Consider the following 17,214-nt stretch of genomic DNA (forward strand, 5'->3'; position numbering starts at 1 on the left):
TTGGTGAAAAATTAACCTTGAATTTTATTTTAATTGGGGAGAAAAATCCGCTCTTTTTTTTTTTTAATTATTTTTATTGATTGTAATGGCAAGAACCATAATACTTCCTGCACCCATTTTCATTAATTTTTCAACAAGTTCTAAAATTAATTCTCAATCATTTAAGTTTATTTAACTTTAAATGATATTACGATCAAACTATCCCTTAACATTTTACTAAAGTCAAAATTTAAAAAAAAATTACATTTTATTTGTGATATTTCAAATTGATAACTCCGTTTATCAGATTTAGGTCTGTTCGCTTTGTTTTTTTTTCACGAACTGTCATCTGTCAATATTACATTAAGACGTGTTCAGATGCATCGTTTTAGACTGAAAGGCAATTAGTTTTTAACTTTTCTTGAGTTTGACGAATTTGTAGCGATTAATTTGGGGCAAGAATATTTGAAATAAGATTCAGAAATGACATGAATATATTCTAAATCAAAACTTGAAAGTTTTTAATACAAAACAGAGTTGAATTTTTAAATAATATAAAATTAAAATTAACAAAGAAATATAAATAAGTTTTTAGAATGTATAGAATTTATTAGTATTTATTTGTAAATATATATTTATATAACATTGTTGTTTTTTTTACCAAATATTACAATTTGATTTTTTTAATAATGTTTCTTAATTTACCATTCTACATTTTTCTTGTTGTCTTAAATAATTATTTTTCTTTTTTTCTTTCTCGTAATACTTAAATAATACACAGTAAGTTTTAATTTTAAATAATATAAAATACAAAGAAATCAAGGTGAAGCGTGTTTTTGTTGAATTTTTGTATATAGAAAAATATTGTTTTATTTACTCGCATAGTTTTTGTGAGTGATTTTGATTTTCTTGTATAAGTTTTTTGTTCTTTTTGTTGTATAACAGATTAATATAAATTGTGATCGCATAGAAACTATTTTCTTTTTATTTTGTTTGTTTTAATCTTGAGGTTGTTGTAGAAAAATAATATTTATTTTTATTATTTTTTTTATATATTTGTGTAAATGTTAAGGAAAGCAAAAAATTGTTTTATTAAAAAAATATACAAACTATTCTACAAAAATAACTTAAATCTAATATCGTAAATATTATTTATTTTTTTTGCTACATGCTACAATGGCTTTTCAATTATAAACAAAATAAAAAAGAAGAAATTAAATAAAATTAAATTAAACAAAACAAAAAATAGAATAAGAAATAATAAAAAAAAAATAAGGAAAATAATATTAAACAAAACAAAAATTTAATATATTTTTTCTTTTTTTGTATATTTATAAGAGAATTACGTACTAAGAATTAAATTAAAATATCTTTTTGTTTTTTAATTACAACACTTACACAAAGCTAATTGAATCTGAATAAGATAGATTTTATATGGTAAAAAAATCAAATAACGGCAGCAATTGGATAGATACTTTGAGTCGGAGGGGACTGTGGGGAAGGTGTGTTGCAAGGTTGGTATTTCTGGGGAGTAGAAAAATTTACAAATGGACGGTAACCGAACTGTCTAAGTAGGGATGATCCTGCTCAGGGCTGCTAAGCTCTTGATTTCGACGTGGGAAATCTGTGTGAGCCGATGAGGATGATGATGATGAAGTGTTGCTGGGTTTTCGCATTAGAGGCCATGCTGGTTCGTGTGATTCATTATCCGGCGTCATCGAGATGTCGGACATTATTCCACTTTCTATAAAATTAAGCAAAAAAAAAACAAACAGTTTTAATATATTTTTTCATGACCAAAGATTTAAGTTACCCATTGACAGCTGACTTATAAGTGTGGTTGAACGCTTGTGATTACCTCGAACTTTTCCACTTAAAACAAGTGTCTGTGTTTCATTGATGAGCTCTAATCCACTAACTGGATTCTTGCCACTATTGCTCCCGCCAGAGCCATTACTTATCGATGAACCACTTGTTCCGGATGACATTGAACTCTCGGATATCAATGAGTTTGGTCGACGTGGAGCCTTGCTGTTCTCCGACATGCTTCCTGCAAACGAGTTTCGTAGTTTTGGAGCTAGAAATGCATTACCATAAAGATCTCCTTGTACAAGCTTCCCAAAATTCGAGACTTACCTTTTCCCAATTGATTGATTGTAATCGATCGATCACTGATCTGATTATTGCTCGGACGTATGTCTAAACAAGGTTTACTTCCGATGCCCATTGAAGACATTTCGGCAAGGCGAATTTCTAAAAGACCAAAAATTCCTTTTACACTCTTTTTGGTTCATTTTAGAAAAATAGAAACTTACCTCGATTTCGTTTCGCCTGTTTCCATAGCAACTTCGAAACCTCTTCTGTCCAAGCATTTTTGATATCCTCCGACATACTCTGCAATGTCCATGTATCTTCGGGTTTACGTTTTCTAAACCATATTTCGAATTTTGTCGACGAATCACCTGTGTGTGCTGTCAAACCAATATCTGACGTTTTTATACTATTTTTGTATATGTAAATATCCAAATTCTAAAACAAAACACATTTTTTATAAAGAATCAGTATAATTTGGAAGTTTCGAACTTATTACCTTATGATCTGGGAATCGACGAGCTTTGCTAAATAGAACCAAATCTTCGAATAGAAAAACTTGTCGCAGTGACTTTTTGCCACCTCGTCCTTGCCAAACAAGAAATTCATTTTGGCGCAATAATCGACCTTGTTCTTTGACATTTACATCACAATCACGAAGTGAATCCATGGCAAGTAAATCGTTTCCATGTCTTAATTGGAATTTTACCATTTCTTCGGCACGGTGAAGTTCTTCGACGTCAGCGGCGATTTCATGAAGTGCAGAACCCTAAAATAAAAGTTTCAGGTTAAACAACTTTTAAATGTTGCAAAATTGTCACACACGACTCGAAATTTTGTGTTCGATATTACGCCAGATTTTTTTCAACGATAGAAATTTTTTTTTGGAAAATGTGGTTATCCTAGCCGTATTTAGAAACATATACAAAATTAAAAAAAAGTTTGTGAATACAATTTTTTGAGACAAGTTTCATTAATCTAGAGGACAAAGTCAAAAGAATAAAGGAAAGTGCGAAAATATAAGCTTTTCTAATTTTGTTCGATGGGAAAAGTTCCGGTAAACTTTCTAATCATTATTTGAATTCAAGGTGTGAAACGTTATCTGCTTGAAGTAAAGCAAATAGAAAAAACTCCGTGAAAAAAAGGCATTTCAAAAATTAAGTCTCTGGGTTTTTTGATACAATTCTTATCTGTCCAATCATATTTAGAGGAAAAATTGGCAGATAATCTGAGATCTTGCTAAACACGTTTTATAGACCTTCTTCAGTCAGATTTTATATAAGGCTTATATTCTTCAACAAAAAGATTTGAAGTAATTACTTCTGACATAATTTCCTCAAGTTATGTTATTTAAATATTGACGAAGTGTAAGCCTTTTCTTATTAATTGTCATCTTTATGGCTGAATCACAAACAAATTTTAACAAACAAAATATTTGCTCTTTGGAGCGATGAAATAATAGAAATTTCATTAAAAGCTACCTCGAAGCAGGTCTATCGTAACGCAGACGAAGCTGAAGCGTGTTTGTGATTCAGCCATTATATTTTTACTATACAAAATTTATATTCCCATCTTCATATAATAGCCGTGTTTTTTTGGTATTCCATATATAGTTCAGTGAGAAATTGCCTATAAAACCATCCGCAGTAGTCCGGTTTCTATATTTGAAAGTTGATACAGTTGAATATTTGCTAGAATAATTCATCAAAAAATTTCCAGGGTGGAATCGTGTTAGCTGATATTTGATAGTTGCCTATTAAAATCAAGAAAATACGTCTTTTTTAATGTGATAGTTGATTTCAAAGTTTTAACCAAACAATTTGAGATTAAATAAAAACTTCAAGAAGGGGGTTTGTTCATACACGACTATACTAACTTGTGGCGTTGAAGCGAGCTTTAAACTCGGCGAAATTCTTTGTATACCTGGATCGAGTTGATGTTGGTGCTGAACTATTAAGTTTTTTTTTATTTTAAACACGAATCAAACTATGTTACTTGCACTTTATAAGAAACATCGAAACACCATTTGCATTTTAGAAAGTGCTGTCAAACTTAATCATTTTTAAATCTTCTTGTTCGGAGGAAACACCAAAAAGATTTATTTTATTTAAACTGAGATAAACCTTTGGTGGAAACATAGCAAAACTTAATTACCTTTTCTATTGTTTTTTCTTGCAAAACAAGCCCAGTTAGTCCATTTTCATTAATAAAACTAAATAATATCAGTAACAGATTGATTTTTTCCCCAATGGAAAACACATTCCAAATGCACAACTACTCAATGAAAACAGCCATCGAGATAGAAATGCAAAACCAATCGTACCAACATTTGAGAACGAAATCACATAAGATCCATTCGAGACTCGTTTAAATTTCAAAAACCCATCCATAGTAAGATTTAACTTTTAACTTAACTTTTATCGGTAGTATTCTTACTGCGGATACTGTTTTTGTTATTTGTGTAAAATTCTACTAAAACATTGGAAGATTTTCCAACAAAACACGAGTGTATTGTATGAACCTAATAAATTGAATTGACAAATATCTGATAAACTCAATTTTTGTCATAATTTTAACAGGACATTCTGTGGCATTTGTCACTTGTTCTTCTTTACAGTGAAGCTTGTTGTTGAATTTCTGAACTAAATAATCTTACAAAATTGCTTAGAGAAATTACATATGTATTAAATTGAAGACTATTGTATATTATATTGTATATTTTTTGAAAAATCTTATAGATTCTGATACAAAATTTGTATTGATTATGATTAAATATACAAATTTATATTTTTAAAATTCTTGACAGAAAAAACTGATAAAAACCAATACAAAGAATCAAAAAATTATTGATTTTAATATTTTGTTCCAAATTTCTAATATGCATATATTTATTTCTGATATCTATAACGTTTCGAGAATTGGAAGTGTTGTTTTTGACGTAATTGAAAGAAGATGTGCCATTATGTAGTTAATTTAATGTTTTTTAGATGATTACTGCTCTTGAGAAGAGAAAAGTTTTGTGTATGGTTTGAGTTTTATTTTTAGCATTAGGCTAAGAATATTTTTTAAGTATTCGAAACGAGACCTAGACTAAAATGTTGGACCCATAAATCGTCGATAATCTCTTCGATGCTGCATTAAATTATTTCAGCAGAAAATTTAACTTTTAACAATTAAAAAAAAGAGCAAAAGGAGACTTCGAAAAGCCTTTGGTTCTCAGCTCGTATCCGGTTGTTTTTGAAACAATTATAAGTGAAGATTTTGATAACTATTTTAAGTTTTACGAATTAAAAAAGAAGAGCAAAAGGAGAGTCCGCAAAATAAGGCAAGCCAGTGGTTCTTGAAACAATTAGAAGTCGAAATTTTGATAAAATTTGATGCAATAAACGTAAAGAACATATTAAGGCAATATTTTGTTGGAACCACCAATGGATCTACTGTTAATGCTGACCTAAGACAAAATTAGATATATTGAGCAGTAGGAAGCTTTTATTTGCCACTTCTCATCAACTGTTTTTTTGTGCTGATGATAATATGGGCTGGAGGTCTGATATAATTGAATAACAATACTTTTTTATATTTTCGAATTCAGATGAGTTTTGTATCAACTAGAAAACGTTGAAGAGTAACTATTCCTTCATTTTTAATTTAAGTACGATAATTAGGAAGCACGAACTTACCTCAACCGAGCTGCATGCTTTCACCAACTGCTGCAACAAAAGTGCATATTTACCCATTCTTTGTACAGGTTTCAGAAGATACGAAGCCAAATCCATTTTATCATTAAGCTCCATTTGTTTCGACTGTGAAAAAAACATTGTTCATTTCTTTCCTTGTTTTAAAAGCGGAAATAATTTTAAACTTACCTTAAAAAATGTCGTTCCATATTCGCTCATAAGCGTATCACTTTTTGGTTTATTCTTATTATACAAAGCGTACAAATAAAATTTTGATTCATTTTCCAAGAAAGCCGCACCAACTTTCAATGGATTGCATTCATATCGTTCTAATTCGGCCAAAAAATGTGGTTGATGAAATTCGAAAATCTTCTCGATATTTCCGAAAATTACATTTCTCTGACCGCGTAATGGTTGTGGTAAATTATCTCGCAACAATTCACCAACATAGTTTTCGATAACATAGTAGAGGGATCGAACATAGTCTCGTTCAGTTCCGATCATCTCTCGCATAATCAACAGAAGTCTCCTATAGAGTTGGAGTTTTTAAAGACAACCTTAAAAATTATAATAATTTTTGAAACTTACTTTTGAACTTTTGGATCGAGACCGCTAAGTTCTTCAATTCTGGGCAGATCCATGTTTGAAGCATGACACTGAAGATGAGAATTGGCTTCCATTGGTGAGTGAATGTCCAAGAACTGCTTCGAGTTTCTTCCATAGCAATCATCGTCGAGTTCATCACTGAAAATGCAAAATGAAAATCATAGAGATTTTCCAAAATACCCCATGAACAAACCTCTTGTCACACATCTGTCCAGCCTCATTGAGACTCTGACAGGAGCACACCCGAGCCAACTTGGGATTGCCCTCACATCGATCGCATCCACCCAGTCCCGAATCGGCAATCTTCGAGTGTTCCTCTTCGTCCTCATCACCGTGCTGTTCATCCCTTGAAGATTCCTCCCTCCAGCAATGGCACAAACTATCATTGTTCGATGACGAATTGGTCATCATTTTGTCCGGAGTGCTCGTCACCATCATCATTGTATTTGAATTCTTTGGTTTCACCCGATTGGAGTAGGACTTAAGTGTCACCGCATGACACTTCTCCACCAATGATGGTTCGCCCAATTTTGCCGAGAGACGTTGCATTTCGTGTTGCATATCTTCTTCCTTGCTGTGCAAGTTGAGCAAATGATGCAGACGTGAGGCATCTTCGATACGTTCACGGGTTTGTTCCAATTTGACACTAAAACTGTCCAAAGATGTTTTCAATTGTGTGGCAGAGTCTTTGAGGGGTTCCATATCAACGGCGGCATCATAAAGGTCACTGCCTTTGGCCAAATGTTTCTGTAAAGGATAAAAGGTGTGTTTTTGTTTAAGTGAAAAAGAGAAAAGAACTCGGCTTCAAAAATAGACACCCTCAATCTGGGGGGCGCGTCACTCCCTTCTCATACATAAATTAAATATTATTTAATAGTGTAAACGTAAACTCACTCACCATCGAAATGAAGTAATATTTTTCGAATTCCTTTTCATGCTCCTTGATGGCTACTTCACAGTCCAGCTGTAGACCAGTGAATTTAATCAGATTCTCCTGTCCATCTGTTTGTATCCAGGATTTCACCTGAAATTGTATAAAAGAAAAGACAAACAAAAATGGTGAGATCAAAAGTCAAAACAGAAGTAAAAACGGGTTCATTTAATTAACGGCTAATAACTTTATGTCTATGTCTTGTCTGGCTACGTTTTAGATCCATATGTACAAAGATGGCAGCACATTGTTGCTGGCTACCGGCATTGGAGGCACTTCTCTTCTCTACCTAGCTTTATAGTTTTATTGTGCTCTGAATTTGGAGGAGCCATTTATGGTCAATCAGAAAGATAGCGCGTTGAGGCTTTATTTTGCTTTGGATAGCGTTAACTAGCTCATAGACTCTCTTAGGTAAGTTTTATTGTACGACTCAACGGCGAGCGACGACCGACAACTTGGTATAGTTTTGTACAGCTTCTCTCATAAAGGAGTCCCGCAATGATGTACACCTTTAACTATATGAGACTTTGCAGTACAGAAGTTACAGTCTTTTGGTCTTGGCCGTGTGGCAGAAAATATATGTAGGTACGTTAAACGTGCAATTTGAAGTTGCAACAAAAATAAAAAAGACTTTGAAAGTTATGTGCGACAAAAGGCTACCGTATCCGTTGTAATCGGATAATGACTGTTTTCGTGCGATGTAATAAAATTCCAATCGGAAATAGTTTAAAATTTAATTAATTGAGAAAATTGTTTTTGTTTATGGATGATGATGATGATGCGAAAGATATTTTTTAACAATTCATCGTCTGTATTTTGTTCTATAACCATATTCATTTTTTGTTTTGCTTTAATCAATTGATTGGATGTGAAATATGGGCATCGAATATTTTCATGGAGTTTCTTTCATCAACTTTTGTATTTTCTTAGCTTCAAAGTAAGTTTGATCTTTGAATGGTTTGAATGGAAGAGGGGATGAATATGGATCAGTTGGTATTTACTATACACATTTTGAATGTTTAGATACATGTTTGGATGAGAAAGTCATTAACACTGGACATAAAATAGTCAATAAATATTTTCCTAATGATGTGACGACGATAGAAAAACGAAGATTACTAAATTATTATCACAAATACTTAAAACTGGCTACGTGACATTTAAGCTGTAAGATGTAAAACAATTGCGAGTTTTTCTTACACGGGAAAAATGTGTCAAATAACGATAAGTGTGCGTAGGGTAATTTTTAAAATTTTAATTTGAGCTCATTGACTTAATAAAGTTTGGACACTTTTAAGGCATTATAGTTTCAATATTAATGTTAAATATTTTGTTAGGATTCTACGTAAACACATGAAGAATTTAAGGCTATTTAGTTTCGTTTAAAAGACCCAATCATATTTTGAATTTTTTTAAATAATACGTCGCCAAGTTTTGGTGTCCCCAATTTTGAAATTGGTCTATTGACTGTAAAAGTTCATGAGTCTTTTTTTTGATGACCCTTTATGAAACTAGTAAGTGCAAACATGTGGTGCAATCTTTGGGTTTTCGGATTTTAATTACATAATTTATTATAAGACAAGAACAAAAATAGGACAATTTTTAAAATTTTTTTTAAGTAATGGGTTTTTCAATAAGGGTGGGAATATGACATCTTTCAAATGCTCGCCTCGGCTTCTTACGGTCGCACGGATCCAAGTGGTCAAATTTTCAATGAAAGATCCGCAAGGATCCGGGTGAATTTCAGTAATAGCCTGTGTTATGTTGACCTTTAGGGAATCTGTCGATTGTGGTTTATTTACATAGACCTGCGACTATAAGAAACCCTACAGGAAAAAGTCTAGCGGGGTCAAACGAATGACCTTGGTGGCCAAATCACATCTACCCCGCGAGAAATAACCTTACACTCAAATCGTTCATGCAAAATGTCAATCGTGGCGTTTGCTGTGTGGCACGTTGTGCCGTCCTCCTGGAACCACATGTCGTACGTACAACGTTATGCAGCGCTCGCTGTTGAAGGTGGCCGCCGGTAACTTTTTAAAGATGCATTGTCACTTGATGCACCTGGCGTGGGTAGGCGTCATCCCATATACAGCAATTGTGCTTGTCAACAGTCATTCATCAAAAAATGCGCCTCGTCACTAAAGATCGCTAAAGATTTTTCGGCCAAAATTGGGGTCCTCTTCCAAACCAACAAACCGGCATTGTCGAATGGTCACGAACTTTGGGCTCCTGGGTCAGTTGGATCTTGTTCAGGTGTAGGCCCACGTCCCGACGAAAAATTGGCCAAGTTGAAGTCTGCGAAAGGCCGAGTTCTTGTTCACGGTGAGGATTAGACGCGGCGATGTTCTCGGCCGATCTTGCGTTCCTTGAACGTACGGGTGTTGGCTGATAGTTTACTGACCCGGTTGTCTCAAATTTCGCCACCAAACGTCAGCAAAGAGTCGAGTGTGAAGGGCCACCACGTCTACAGTAAAATGGGCGCAATGTACGCAACGTTTGCGTTAACGAACACTCGTTTTGATAATAAAGATTAATCATTTGTACGCTCTGTTTAATCATGTAACTTGCCATGAAGATTTTGCATAATCAACTGAATTATAAACAAAAGATCGGACAGACGTCACCAAAACAAAATGGCTGCCACGCGGCCCCAAAATCTACCCACGCCAATTAAAAAACCCTTTATTTCAACCATTTATAGTAAAATCTTTTTCCATTTTGTACATGCATAATTTTTTTAATTACATAATTTATGAACTTAAAATGTATTTAATTTCCATAGAAATGTGTTATTGTAATCGGTCCAATTTGTCAAATTAAAAGCTTTGACATTTCTCGACATCTCAAAGTCCCTAGAGTCAAAATAAAATATGTTTAGAGAAATGTCTTTGCGTGCGTGTGTACGCACGTTTGGGAAGCTCCATATCTCAAGAACCAGTAGAGGTATCGACTTCAAATACATTTTGTTATACAGATAATGCTGCAGAAAGGACCCTCAAGAAAATTAAGTGGGTGGTATTTTTACCATAGCAATTTAAAAAAGAAGTGAAAATTTTTATTAAACCAAAATATCTCACGAACCAATAAAGCCTGCGACTTGGATTAAATTTTGTATTACATATATTGTAACGTGATACTTAATAAATAAAATTTTTAACAAAAATTAAATTAACGGTTTTGTATAATTCAAAACATTACAAAAAAATAATTTCCTTGTATCCTTGGTAAACATATTAACTTGTCCAATAAAAAAACTTATGGCACATAAAAAAAGTTTAAACAAAATTATGAGGAATATGACGTTTTACTATTTAGTATTTTTCACCTTTTGCAAAAATCTCTTGTATCTTATATTATGATAAAACTTTTTCTTTGTGTAAATTGATAATATAATACACCATTGACATTCATACAACTTTCAACCAATTGCTAGACTTATTTAAAAATTGATTTAGGGAACAAATTTTACTGTTTCTGTTCTGTATACTACATAAACAGAATTAAAATCTTCAACAACTTTGAAAGAGCTAATTGAAGACAGTTTTTTCAGTTTCTTAATAAATAGTTTTTTTATAGTACCGAGATAAGGTCCTGCTAATTTGTAAGTCTCGCTTATCAGCTTGTCATGTCAACTTATCTTGGTCAATTAATATACCAAGTTAAACAAACTTTCATTTTTCTTCTGAACTATAAACCTTGTGTTTGTTTTTTTATTAGCTACTCTGCTACAAACGGTGTTAAATTTCAATTATCTAAATAAAAAATCACTTCTACTTTCTATACGCAGTATAAAATCAATTTTCAAAAAAAAAAAACAGAACAATACCTTCTGTTAAATAAATTACACCCACATTGATTTCTTTGTTATTGAAAAAACTACAAGAAAAAGACAAATATCTTTAACTGCCCCAAAGATGTTAAAGCTCTATTTGTTATAAATGATGACAAAGCTGTCGTTGTTGTGTGATTCTAATCATGTTGTGTGAAAAGACAATAATTTGTGATGAGATGACTTTATTCAACAAACCCAACAAACTCCAGACCAAGCCTCTTAAGTTGATGCAAATCTATGCCATACCTCATCCCATATATGTATGAAGTCCCATAAGATAAGATGCACAACTTCATCTTACAAAAGAAAAAAGAAGAAAGTAATCTTCACTCAGCGATGTCTTAAGGTATAAAGCATAATGATGGCGATGAAGATTCTTGAGAAAACTCAATAAAACTTAATATGTCTGTATGTTTACTAGTTGAATATTGCCCATCGTAAAGTAGGAGCAACTCGCACAAATAAAAAACCGTTTTCACTTTCGTGTTCTAATTTAAACATGAAGGTCATTGCACTGGTTCTCATCATCATCATATCACATTCAATTCAATTTAGCTTAACGAATAATTAATTTTTATAACGTTCGTGCTATGGTCGCTCCTCGCCGTCAATCCAATTCGATCCAATCGCAATTAAATTAAGAAATAAAAACCCACAAATGAAGACTTTATAGAAATTACACCTTCCACTCGACTAAAAAGAGAGATATTAAATCCGTGATGATGCTCTTTCAAAAAAAAGCGGTAAATAGAGATTTCCATTTAATAACATTGTTTGATAGCGAAACGAAATAAATTGTGTACAATTTTAATTCGGTTCTCGTTATTGTTTTGATTTTGATCAGAAGTTATAATTTGTTAAAGATACATGAAAAAATTGCAATACGTATTTATACATAAAATTTGGATCACAACGCACATACTCACTGTCACTACTTTTTCTTGTATCTGAATCTCTATCATTGCCACCTTTACGATCATCAGTTAAACTACCTCCGATGCTGCCGCCAGCTGCGCCTCTACCATCACTACCACCCTGATGCTCTGAATTATTATAGTTGGACATTTTGGACTTAATTGCTTAATTTATGCAAACACAGATTGTAGATCATTTTTAATTTGTTTGGCCAATCTGCAAATTGAACAACGACCGGCGACCGAACGACGAGACGACCGACTACGAAAACCACGATGTTCTCTTAACCGATCGCACCTCTAATTGGAACTGTAATAGCGCTAGAGGCTATTGGTGCTTCTGGTGGCAAATTGTCGCAGCTCGCAAACAGTGCAGGATTTGCTAAAATCAAGGAAAATCCGCTAATTTGTTCTTCAAAATGTTCTGAAACTAACCTTGTTCAACAAGTAAGATTACCCACATGTACATTATAATAGGGTATTTTCGGAGAGATGCCGCGTTTTTCGAAAAATCAAAAAATTAACAAGGGATATATGTTCTACTATATAAAAATACTGTGGTACCCATGGCATGATGGTTAGTGCGTTGGACTGTCATACCAGAGGTCTTGGGTTCGATCACTGCCTGTGACATCTTATGTTTTTTCCACGGGTACTGAATCTTGCGGGTAATTGACAAATCCTACAAAAGTAATTCATGAAAAGTGCTTTCTTAAATTGGCCGTCTGAATTCGGCTTAAAACTGTAGGTCCTCTACATCCCTGACAACACAGGAATGGTTGAGAGTTGTAGGTCATTAGGCCCTAGGTTTCAACGGACTGTTGCCTAACCTTATTTATTTATTTATATTAAAATACTTAACCAAATAAAATTTAAATTTTCATACAAAATAAGAACAAATGAAATACTGTACATTATTTTTGCTTAGAAATTTCTGTTTCGAGAAAATAATTATAAATCTATCTCAACTGTTCAATTTCCGAAAAACCTGTATTTCCTGTGTTGAAACCCTATCGCTGGTTTTGGGCATAACATTATTTTTAAAGAGAATATTTATTTCAAGAAACATGAAACATTTTTGACAAAGTTTCATCAACGCAATATTGCAGAGTCAAATTATTATAAGAAACGACAAATTATTGACATTAGAAACATTTGTTTGGACTTCTTAAATAAATTGCTAAAAATATTTTAAAAGCTTGTAAGACCCTCATTTAAAATCACTCCGTCCCTGTGATTAACTTTGATCTAAGATAACAACAAATCTTTTTGTATCTCCATCTGAAATGAACACTTTGTTTTTTATTTTATTTATTTAGTTTTATTTTTACAATTTTTGTTTAGTTTTTGGATTGAATTGCATGATTATTTCCGTCTTGTTGGGATCGGAGATCGAACAAAATAATTATGACGATTGTTGACCACAATATAATATAAGCGATAAAATCATCGGGTTGCGGATTGGTGGCGGAACTGAGACTTAGACATTCACTGATAGAAAAAAGATTACAATTACATATGTATGTGTTAAGTTGCTGATTTAGTTAAGTTGTTTACACATTCTTGAAAGCGAGAGTTTGTAATTTTATTTTTACTTTTGATTAATAAGAATTTTTCATTCAGAATATTTCTGGCCTAGATGAGAAAGTTTATAATAATTAAGAAGAACTGAAATTTTGAACAAATCTCCTGATTAACTGTGATTATCGAAATTTAAATAAGTAGCTTAAGATGTTAAAGAATAAGTGCCTTATTATTTGTTGAATACTAGTTTACATTCAAAACACAAAAATTAGTATAAAAAAAACATTCAGACTTTTCCTAAATAAATACTTTTGACTTAACTTCTCAAAAGCCTTCTAAGTCCAAAGAAGCAGCGATTTGCAAGAGTTATTCTTCGTTTGATTTCAGCGCTGGTGTCGTTGTCTGTGTTTTTAGCGGTGCCTAGGTAGACAAAGTCCTTTACTACCTATAAGATATAGTTGTTTATGGTGACGTTTTGTCCAAGTCTTCGTTGTTCAATGTCCTTTTTTGATGACAGTATATACTTGGTCTTGCCCTCATTGACCACTTCTTCGCTTCAGTGCTTAAAATCGCTATACTGACATCACGCTTTGATCTTCCAATTATGTCAATTTTTTCCAGAACGATATTGAAGAAGTCGCATGACAGCGCATCGCTGAGATCTTTCCGACCTTCATAGAGCAGCGTGCATTCTCCATCGTCATTCTGCACAAACGGATAAGTTTGACAGGGATGCCAAAACTAGACATTGCTCTGCAGAGTCTTCTCTATATAGATGCTGTCATACGCGGCTTTAAAATCGATAAAGAGATGGTGGGTATCGATTTGAAGTTCCTGAGTTGTTTCCAAGATCTGCCGTAGTGTGAATATTTGGTCGATAGTGGACTTTCCTGGTCTGAAGCCACACTGATAAGGACCAATCAGGTTGTTGACGAATGGCTTCAGACGTCCACATAATACGGCAGAGAGGATCTTATACGCAATGTTAAGGAGACTGATGCCTCTGTAGTTGGCGCAATTTAGACGATCTCCTTTCTTATGTATCGGGCATACTATGCTGAGATTCCACTTATCGGGCATGCTTTCTTCCGACCATATTTTGCAGATGAGTTGGTGCATGCTCCCTACCAACTCATCGCCAGCTGCTTTGAATAGTTCGGCAGTTAAGATATAGCTATCTTCACTTCGTTGAGGTCGGGTAGGCGGAATTGTTGATCTGCGTCGCCGAGGTTGAGTGGTTATATCTCCCTCACAGCAGCATTCGGTTCGTCATCGCCGTTATTTAATTTGGAGAAGTAGTCTGTCCATACTCTCAACATAGAATGCGTTTCTACTACGATGTTCCCCTGATCGTCTTTACAGGCTTCGGTTCGTGGCTGGTACCCGTGGGAGGTTTTCTTTTACCTTTTGGTAAAATTGACGAACCTCATTCTATCTCTTCGATCGCGCTAACTTTTTTTCCATCTAAGAAGCTGGTGTTCCTCTCTCCTCTACTGCTCGTAGAGCTCGCGAGTAGCTCTGGTCCTTCCTTATTCAGCGAGATGTTAAAAAAAATCCCGATTTACTTCAAATTGATTAGAAACCTTATATTGTGGTTTTTGATTGGAAAACGAATAAGTTGCGTTTCCTTTTTTTACTTTCTGTTCATGGACAGCAATTTAAAAGGAACAATATTTTTCGTATTTAAGACTTCTAGTAAAAAACGGTAATTAAAAATAATAATAAAAATAAGAAACATCACTTCTAGAGGGATATGCTCTGTCTATTATTATTTTTTCCATATAATCAATACATTTCGTGACCTTCTGATGAACCCTTCAAAAATGACTCAGATATTACCAACCTTTTTCAAATCCTCCATAAAGATCTATTCTGAGTGTTGGAAATTGAAAAATCATCATTATTAGTCAATAAAAAGGCATATAAAGACTTGGACTTGTATCTAACGATACTTTCAATATTTTTTTTTGTTTAGATACATGTTTTATTTATGTATATTTTTATTGATTTTTTTCTCAACACGATATTGTTTAACTAAAATCACTACCCGCATAGGTAAAAACATTCCAATAACAATAAAACAACAACCGAAACAAAACAAAGCATTAATTTGTGTTTTCGTTGTTGTCAAATTTGCCATAAAATAACGCTCTGTCTACTCCCGCTTAAGCCACAAAATATGCCAAAAGCCAAGAAAGCAAAACTTTATGTTCGCACTAAACAAGCAAAACATAACCACGATCACACAAACATAATAAATACAAAAAATATCAAATTCAAATGAACTCAGCAAATAATAACTCACTGTGATGCTCATAATTTTCTCTAAAAATTCAAGCCCGCTCTTGCTGATGGCATCATGTATCAGACATCATAGTGCTTCAGCTACCATAAGATTACAAAGAGCATATTTTGAATGCGAGTATCCGCGCAGTTCGAAAGGGGTGTTAAAGTCGAAAACTCTCTGAACTATAACCAACTCACTGATGCCAATGATTTATGCACGGAACTAAATTTTCTACTCTTCGCTCAAACATCATTTGAAGATATCGCGTTATGCGTTATATGGATGATGGCCAATATAAGACACATCTCAGCTCTCAAAACACAAAATGGTCAGAAAGGCACCAATCTGTAGATACCTCTCCTACCCATACCAAATGTCCAAATGGTATCCTATAAAAATTTCGATTTATTGTTGTGTGAAGACAAGAAAGTCCTTTTAGCATTTTATCTATTATTATAACAGCGGTGGCAGGGAGTTCGGTTCGGCGACGGCCGGCATGGCGGCGGCTCGGCGGCGGCAATGGCCTAGAGGATGAAACACTGACTGTAATAGGAACTTGGAAATCTTTTGAAAGACGAACGTGCGGGCGAACTTCACGATTGATTTCATTTGTTGTTCATTTCTCCATCGGACGGTCCGTCGCGTCGTAAAGATTTATCCCAGTATACGTACAAAGATGGAGCTCGAGTGCGATACATTTGCAGTGAGATGTATTTATGCATATTTTACTGCATTCTTAGGGTAATTTATTTGTGCATTAAAAAGAATTGCACACTTAAAATAATATTGTCAGTTTTTGTTTAAAAGTCTAAAGTCTAATGTTTTTGAAATAGTTCAAAAATTTTAGAACAAGTGTTAAATTTTCAACTCAGCACTATAGTATTAAAAAATATCAAAAGATTGAAATGTAAAGATCAAAGAAGATTCAAACCATACGAGACCATACGACTGCTTCCACAATTTAATTTGTTACTGTTTCTTTCTCAGGGATCTACAAACTGCGCTGTTATTGTTATTACGCCACAATCGATTCGGACAGATTTGTTGTCCGCATCGATCCCAGCGATCAAATTAGGTTTCGTATCCAAAAATGATAAATTGCATTGATCCCTGAAGCACTTCATGGTTGAGGAGGGTCATAAATGTGCGCACAAACATCGGGCTAAAATGCAATTGGCATATACGAGTATACGAAGTCGAATGAGTATTGTATTTGTTTTGGCAAAAGAGAGAAACATTTTTTGAATGTTTTAATCATATTTTTTCTGTTGTCCAGAATACTTGGGGGGTTGTTATACTTTTAGTTGTTAGTGGATTGTGTTGCTGATGTTTGTTTGTTTTGAACACATTTTGAGTGCGCGGGTTCACGA

General features: G+C 33.6%; 1 protein-coding gene across 3 annotated transcripts in view; it reads right to left on the bottom strand.

Annotated features, from left to right (window-relative positions):
- Nucleotides 1–563: 563 nt before the first annotated feature.
- Nucleotides 564–17,214, bottom strand: part of LOC129944410 (uncharacterized) — a 208,720-nt gene continuing 192,069 nt past the window's right edge. For all 3 annotated transcript variants that reach the window (XM_056053814.1, XM_056053815.1, XM_056053816.1), the window contains exons 10-19: nt 7,252–7,377; nt 6,547–7,100; nt 6,336–6,491; nt 5,937–6,276; nt 5,751–5,873; nt 2,570–2,839; nt 2,295–2,508; nt 2,116–2,232; nt 1,793–2,056; nt 564–1,723 (exon numbers count right to left, since the gene is read on the bottom strand). In XM_056053814.1, the coding sequence (XP_055909789.1) occupies nt 1,521–1,723; nt 1,793–2,056; nt 2,116–2,232; nt 2,295–2,508; nt 2,570–2,839; nt 5,751–5,873; nt 5,937–6,276; nt 6,336–6,491; nt 6,547–7,100; nt 7,252–7,377 (2,367 nt within the window). In that variant the 3' untranslated portion in view covers nt 564–1,520. The remainder of the gene's footprint in view (nt 1,724–1,792; nt 2,057–2,115; nt 2,233–2,294; nt 2,509–2,569; nt 2,840–5,750; nt 5,874–5,936; nt 6,277–6,335; nt 6,492–6,546; nt 7,101–7,251; nt 7,378–17,214) is intronic.

The sequence above is a fragment of the Eupeodes corollae genome, chromosome 2 (genome assembly GCF_945859685.1).
Source record: "Eupeodes corollae chromosome 2, idEupCoro1.1, whole genome shotgun sequence".
Lineage (NCBI taxonomy): Eukaryota > Metazoa > Arthropoda > Insecta > Diptera > Syrphidae > Eupeodes > Eupeodes corollae.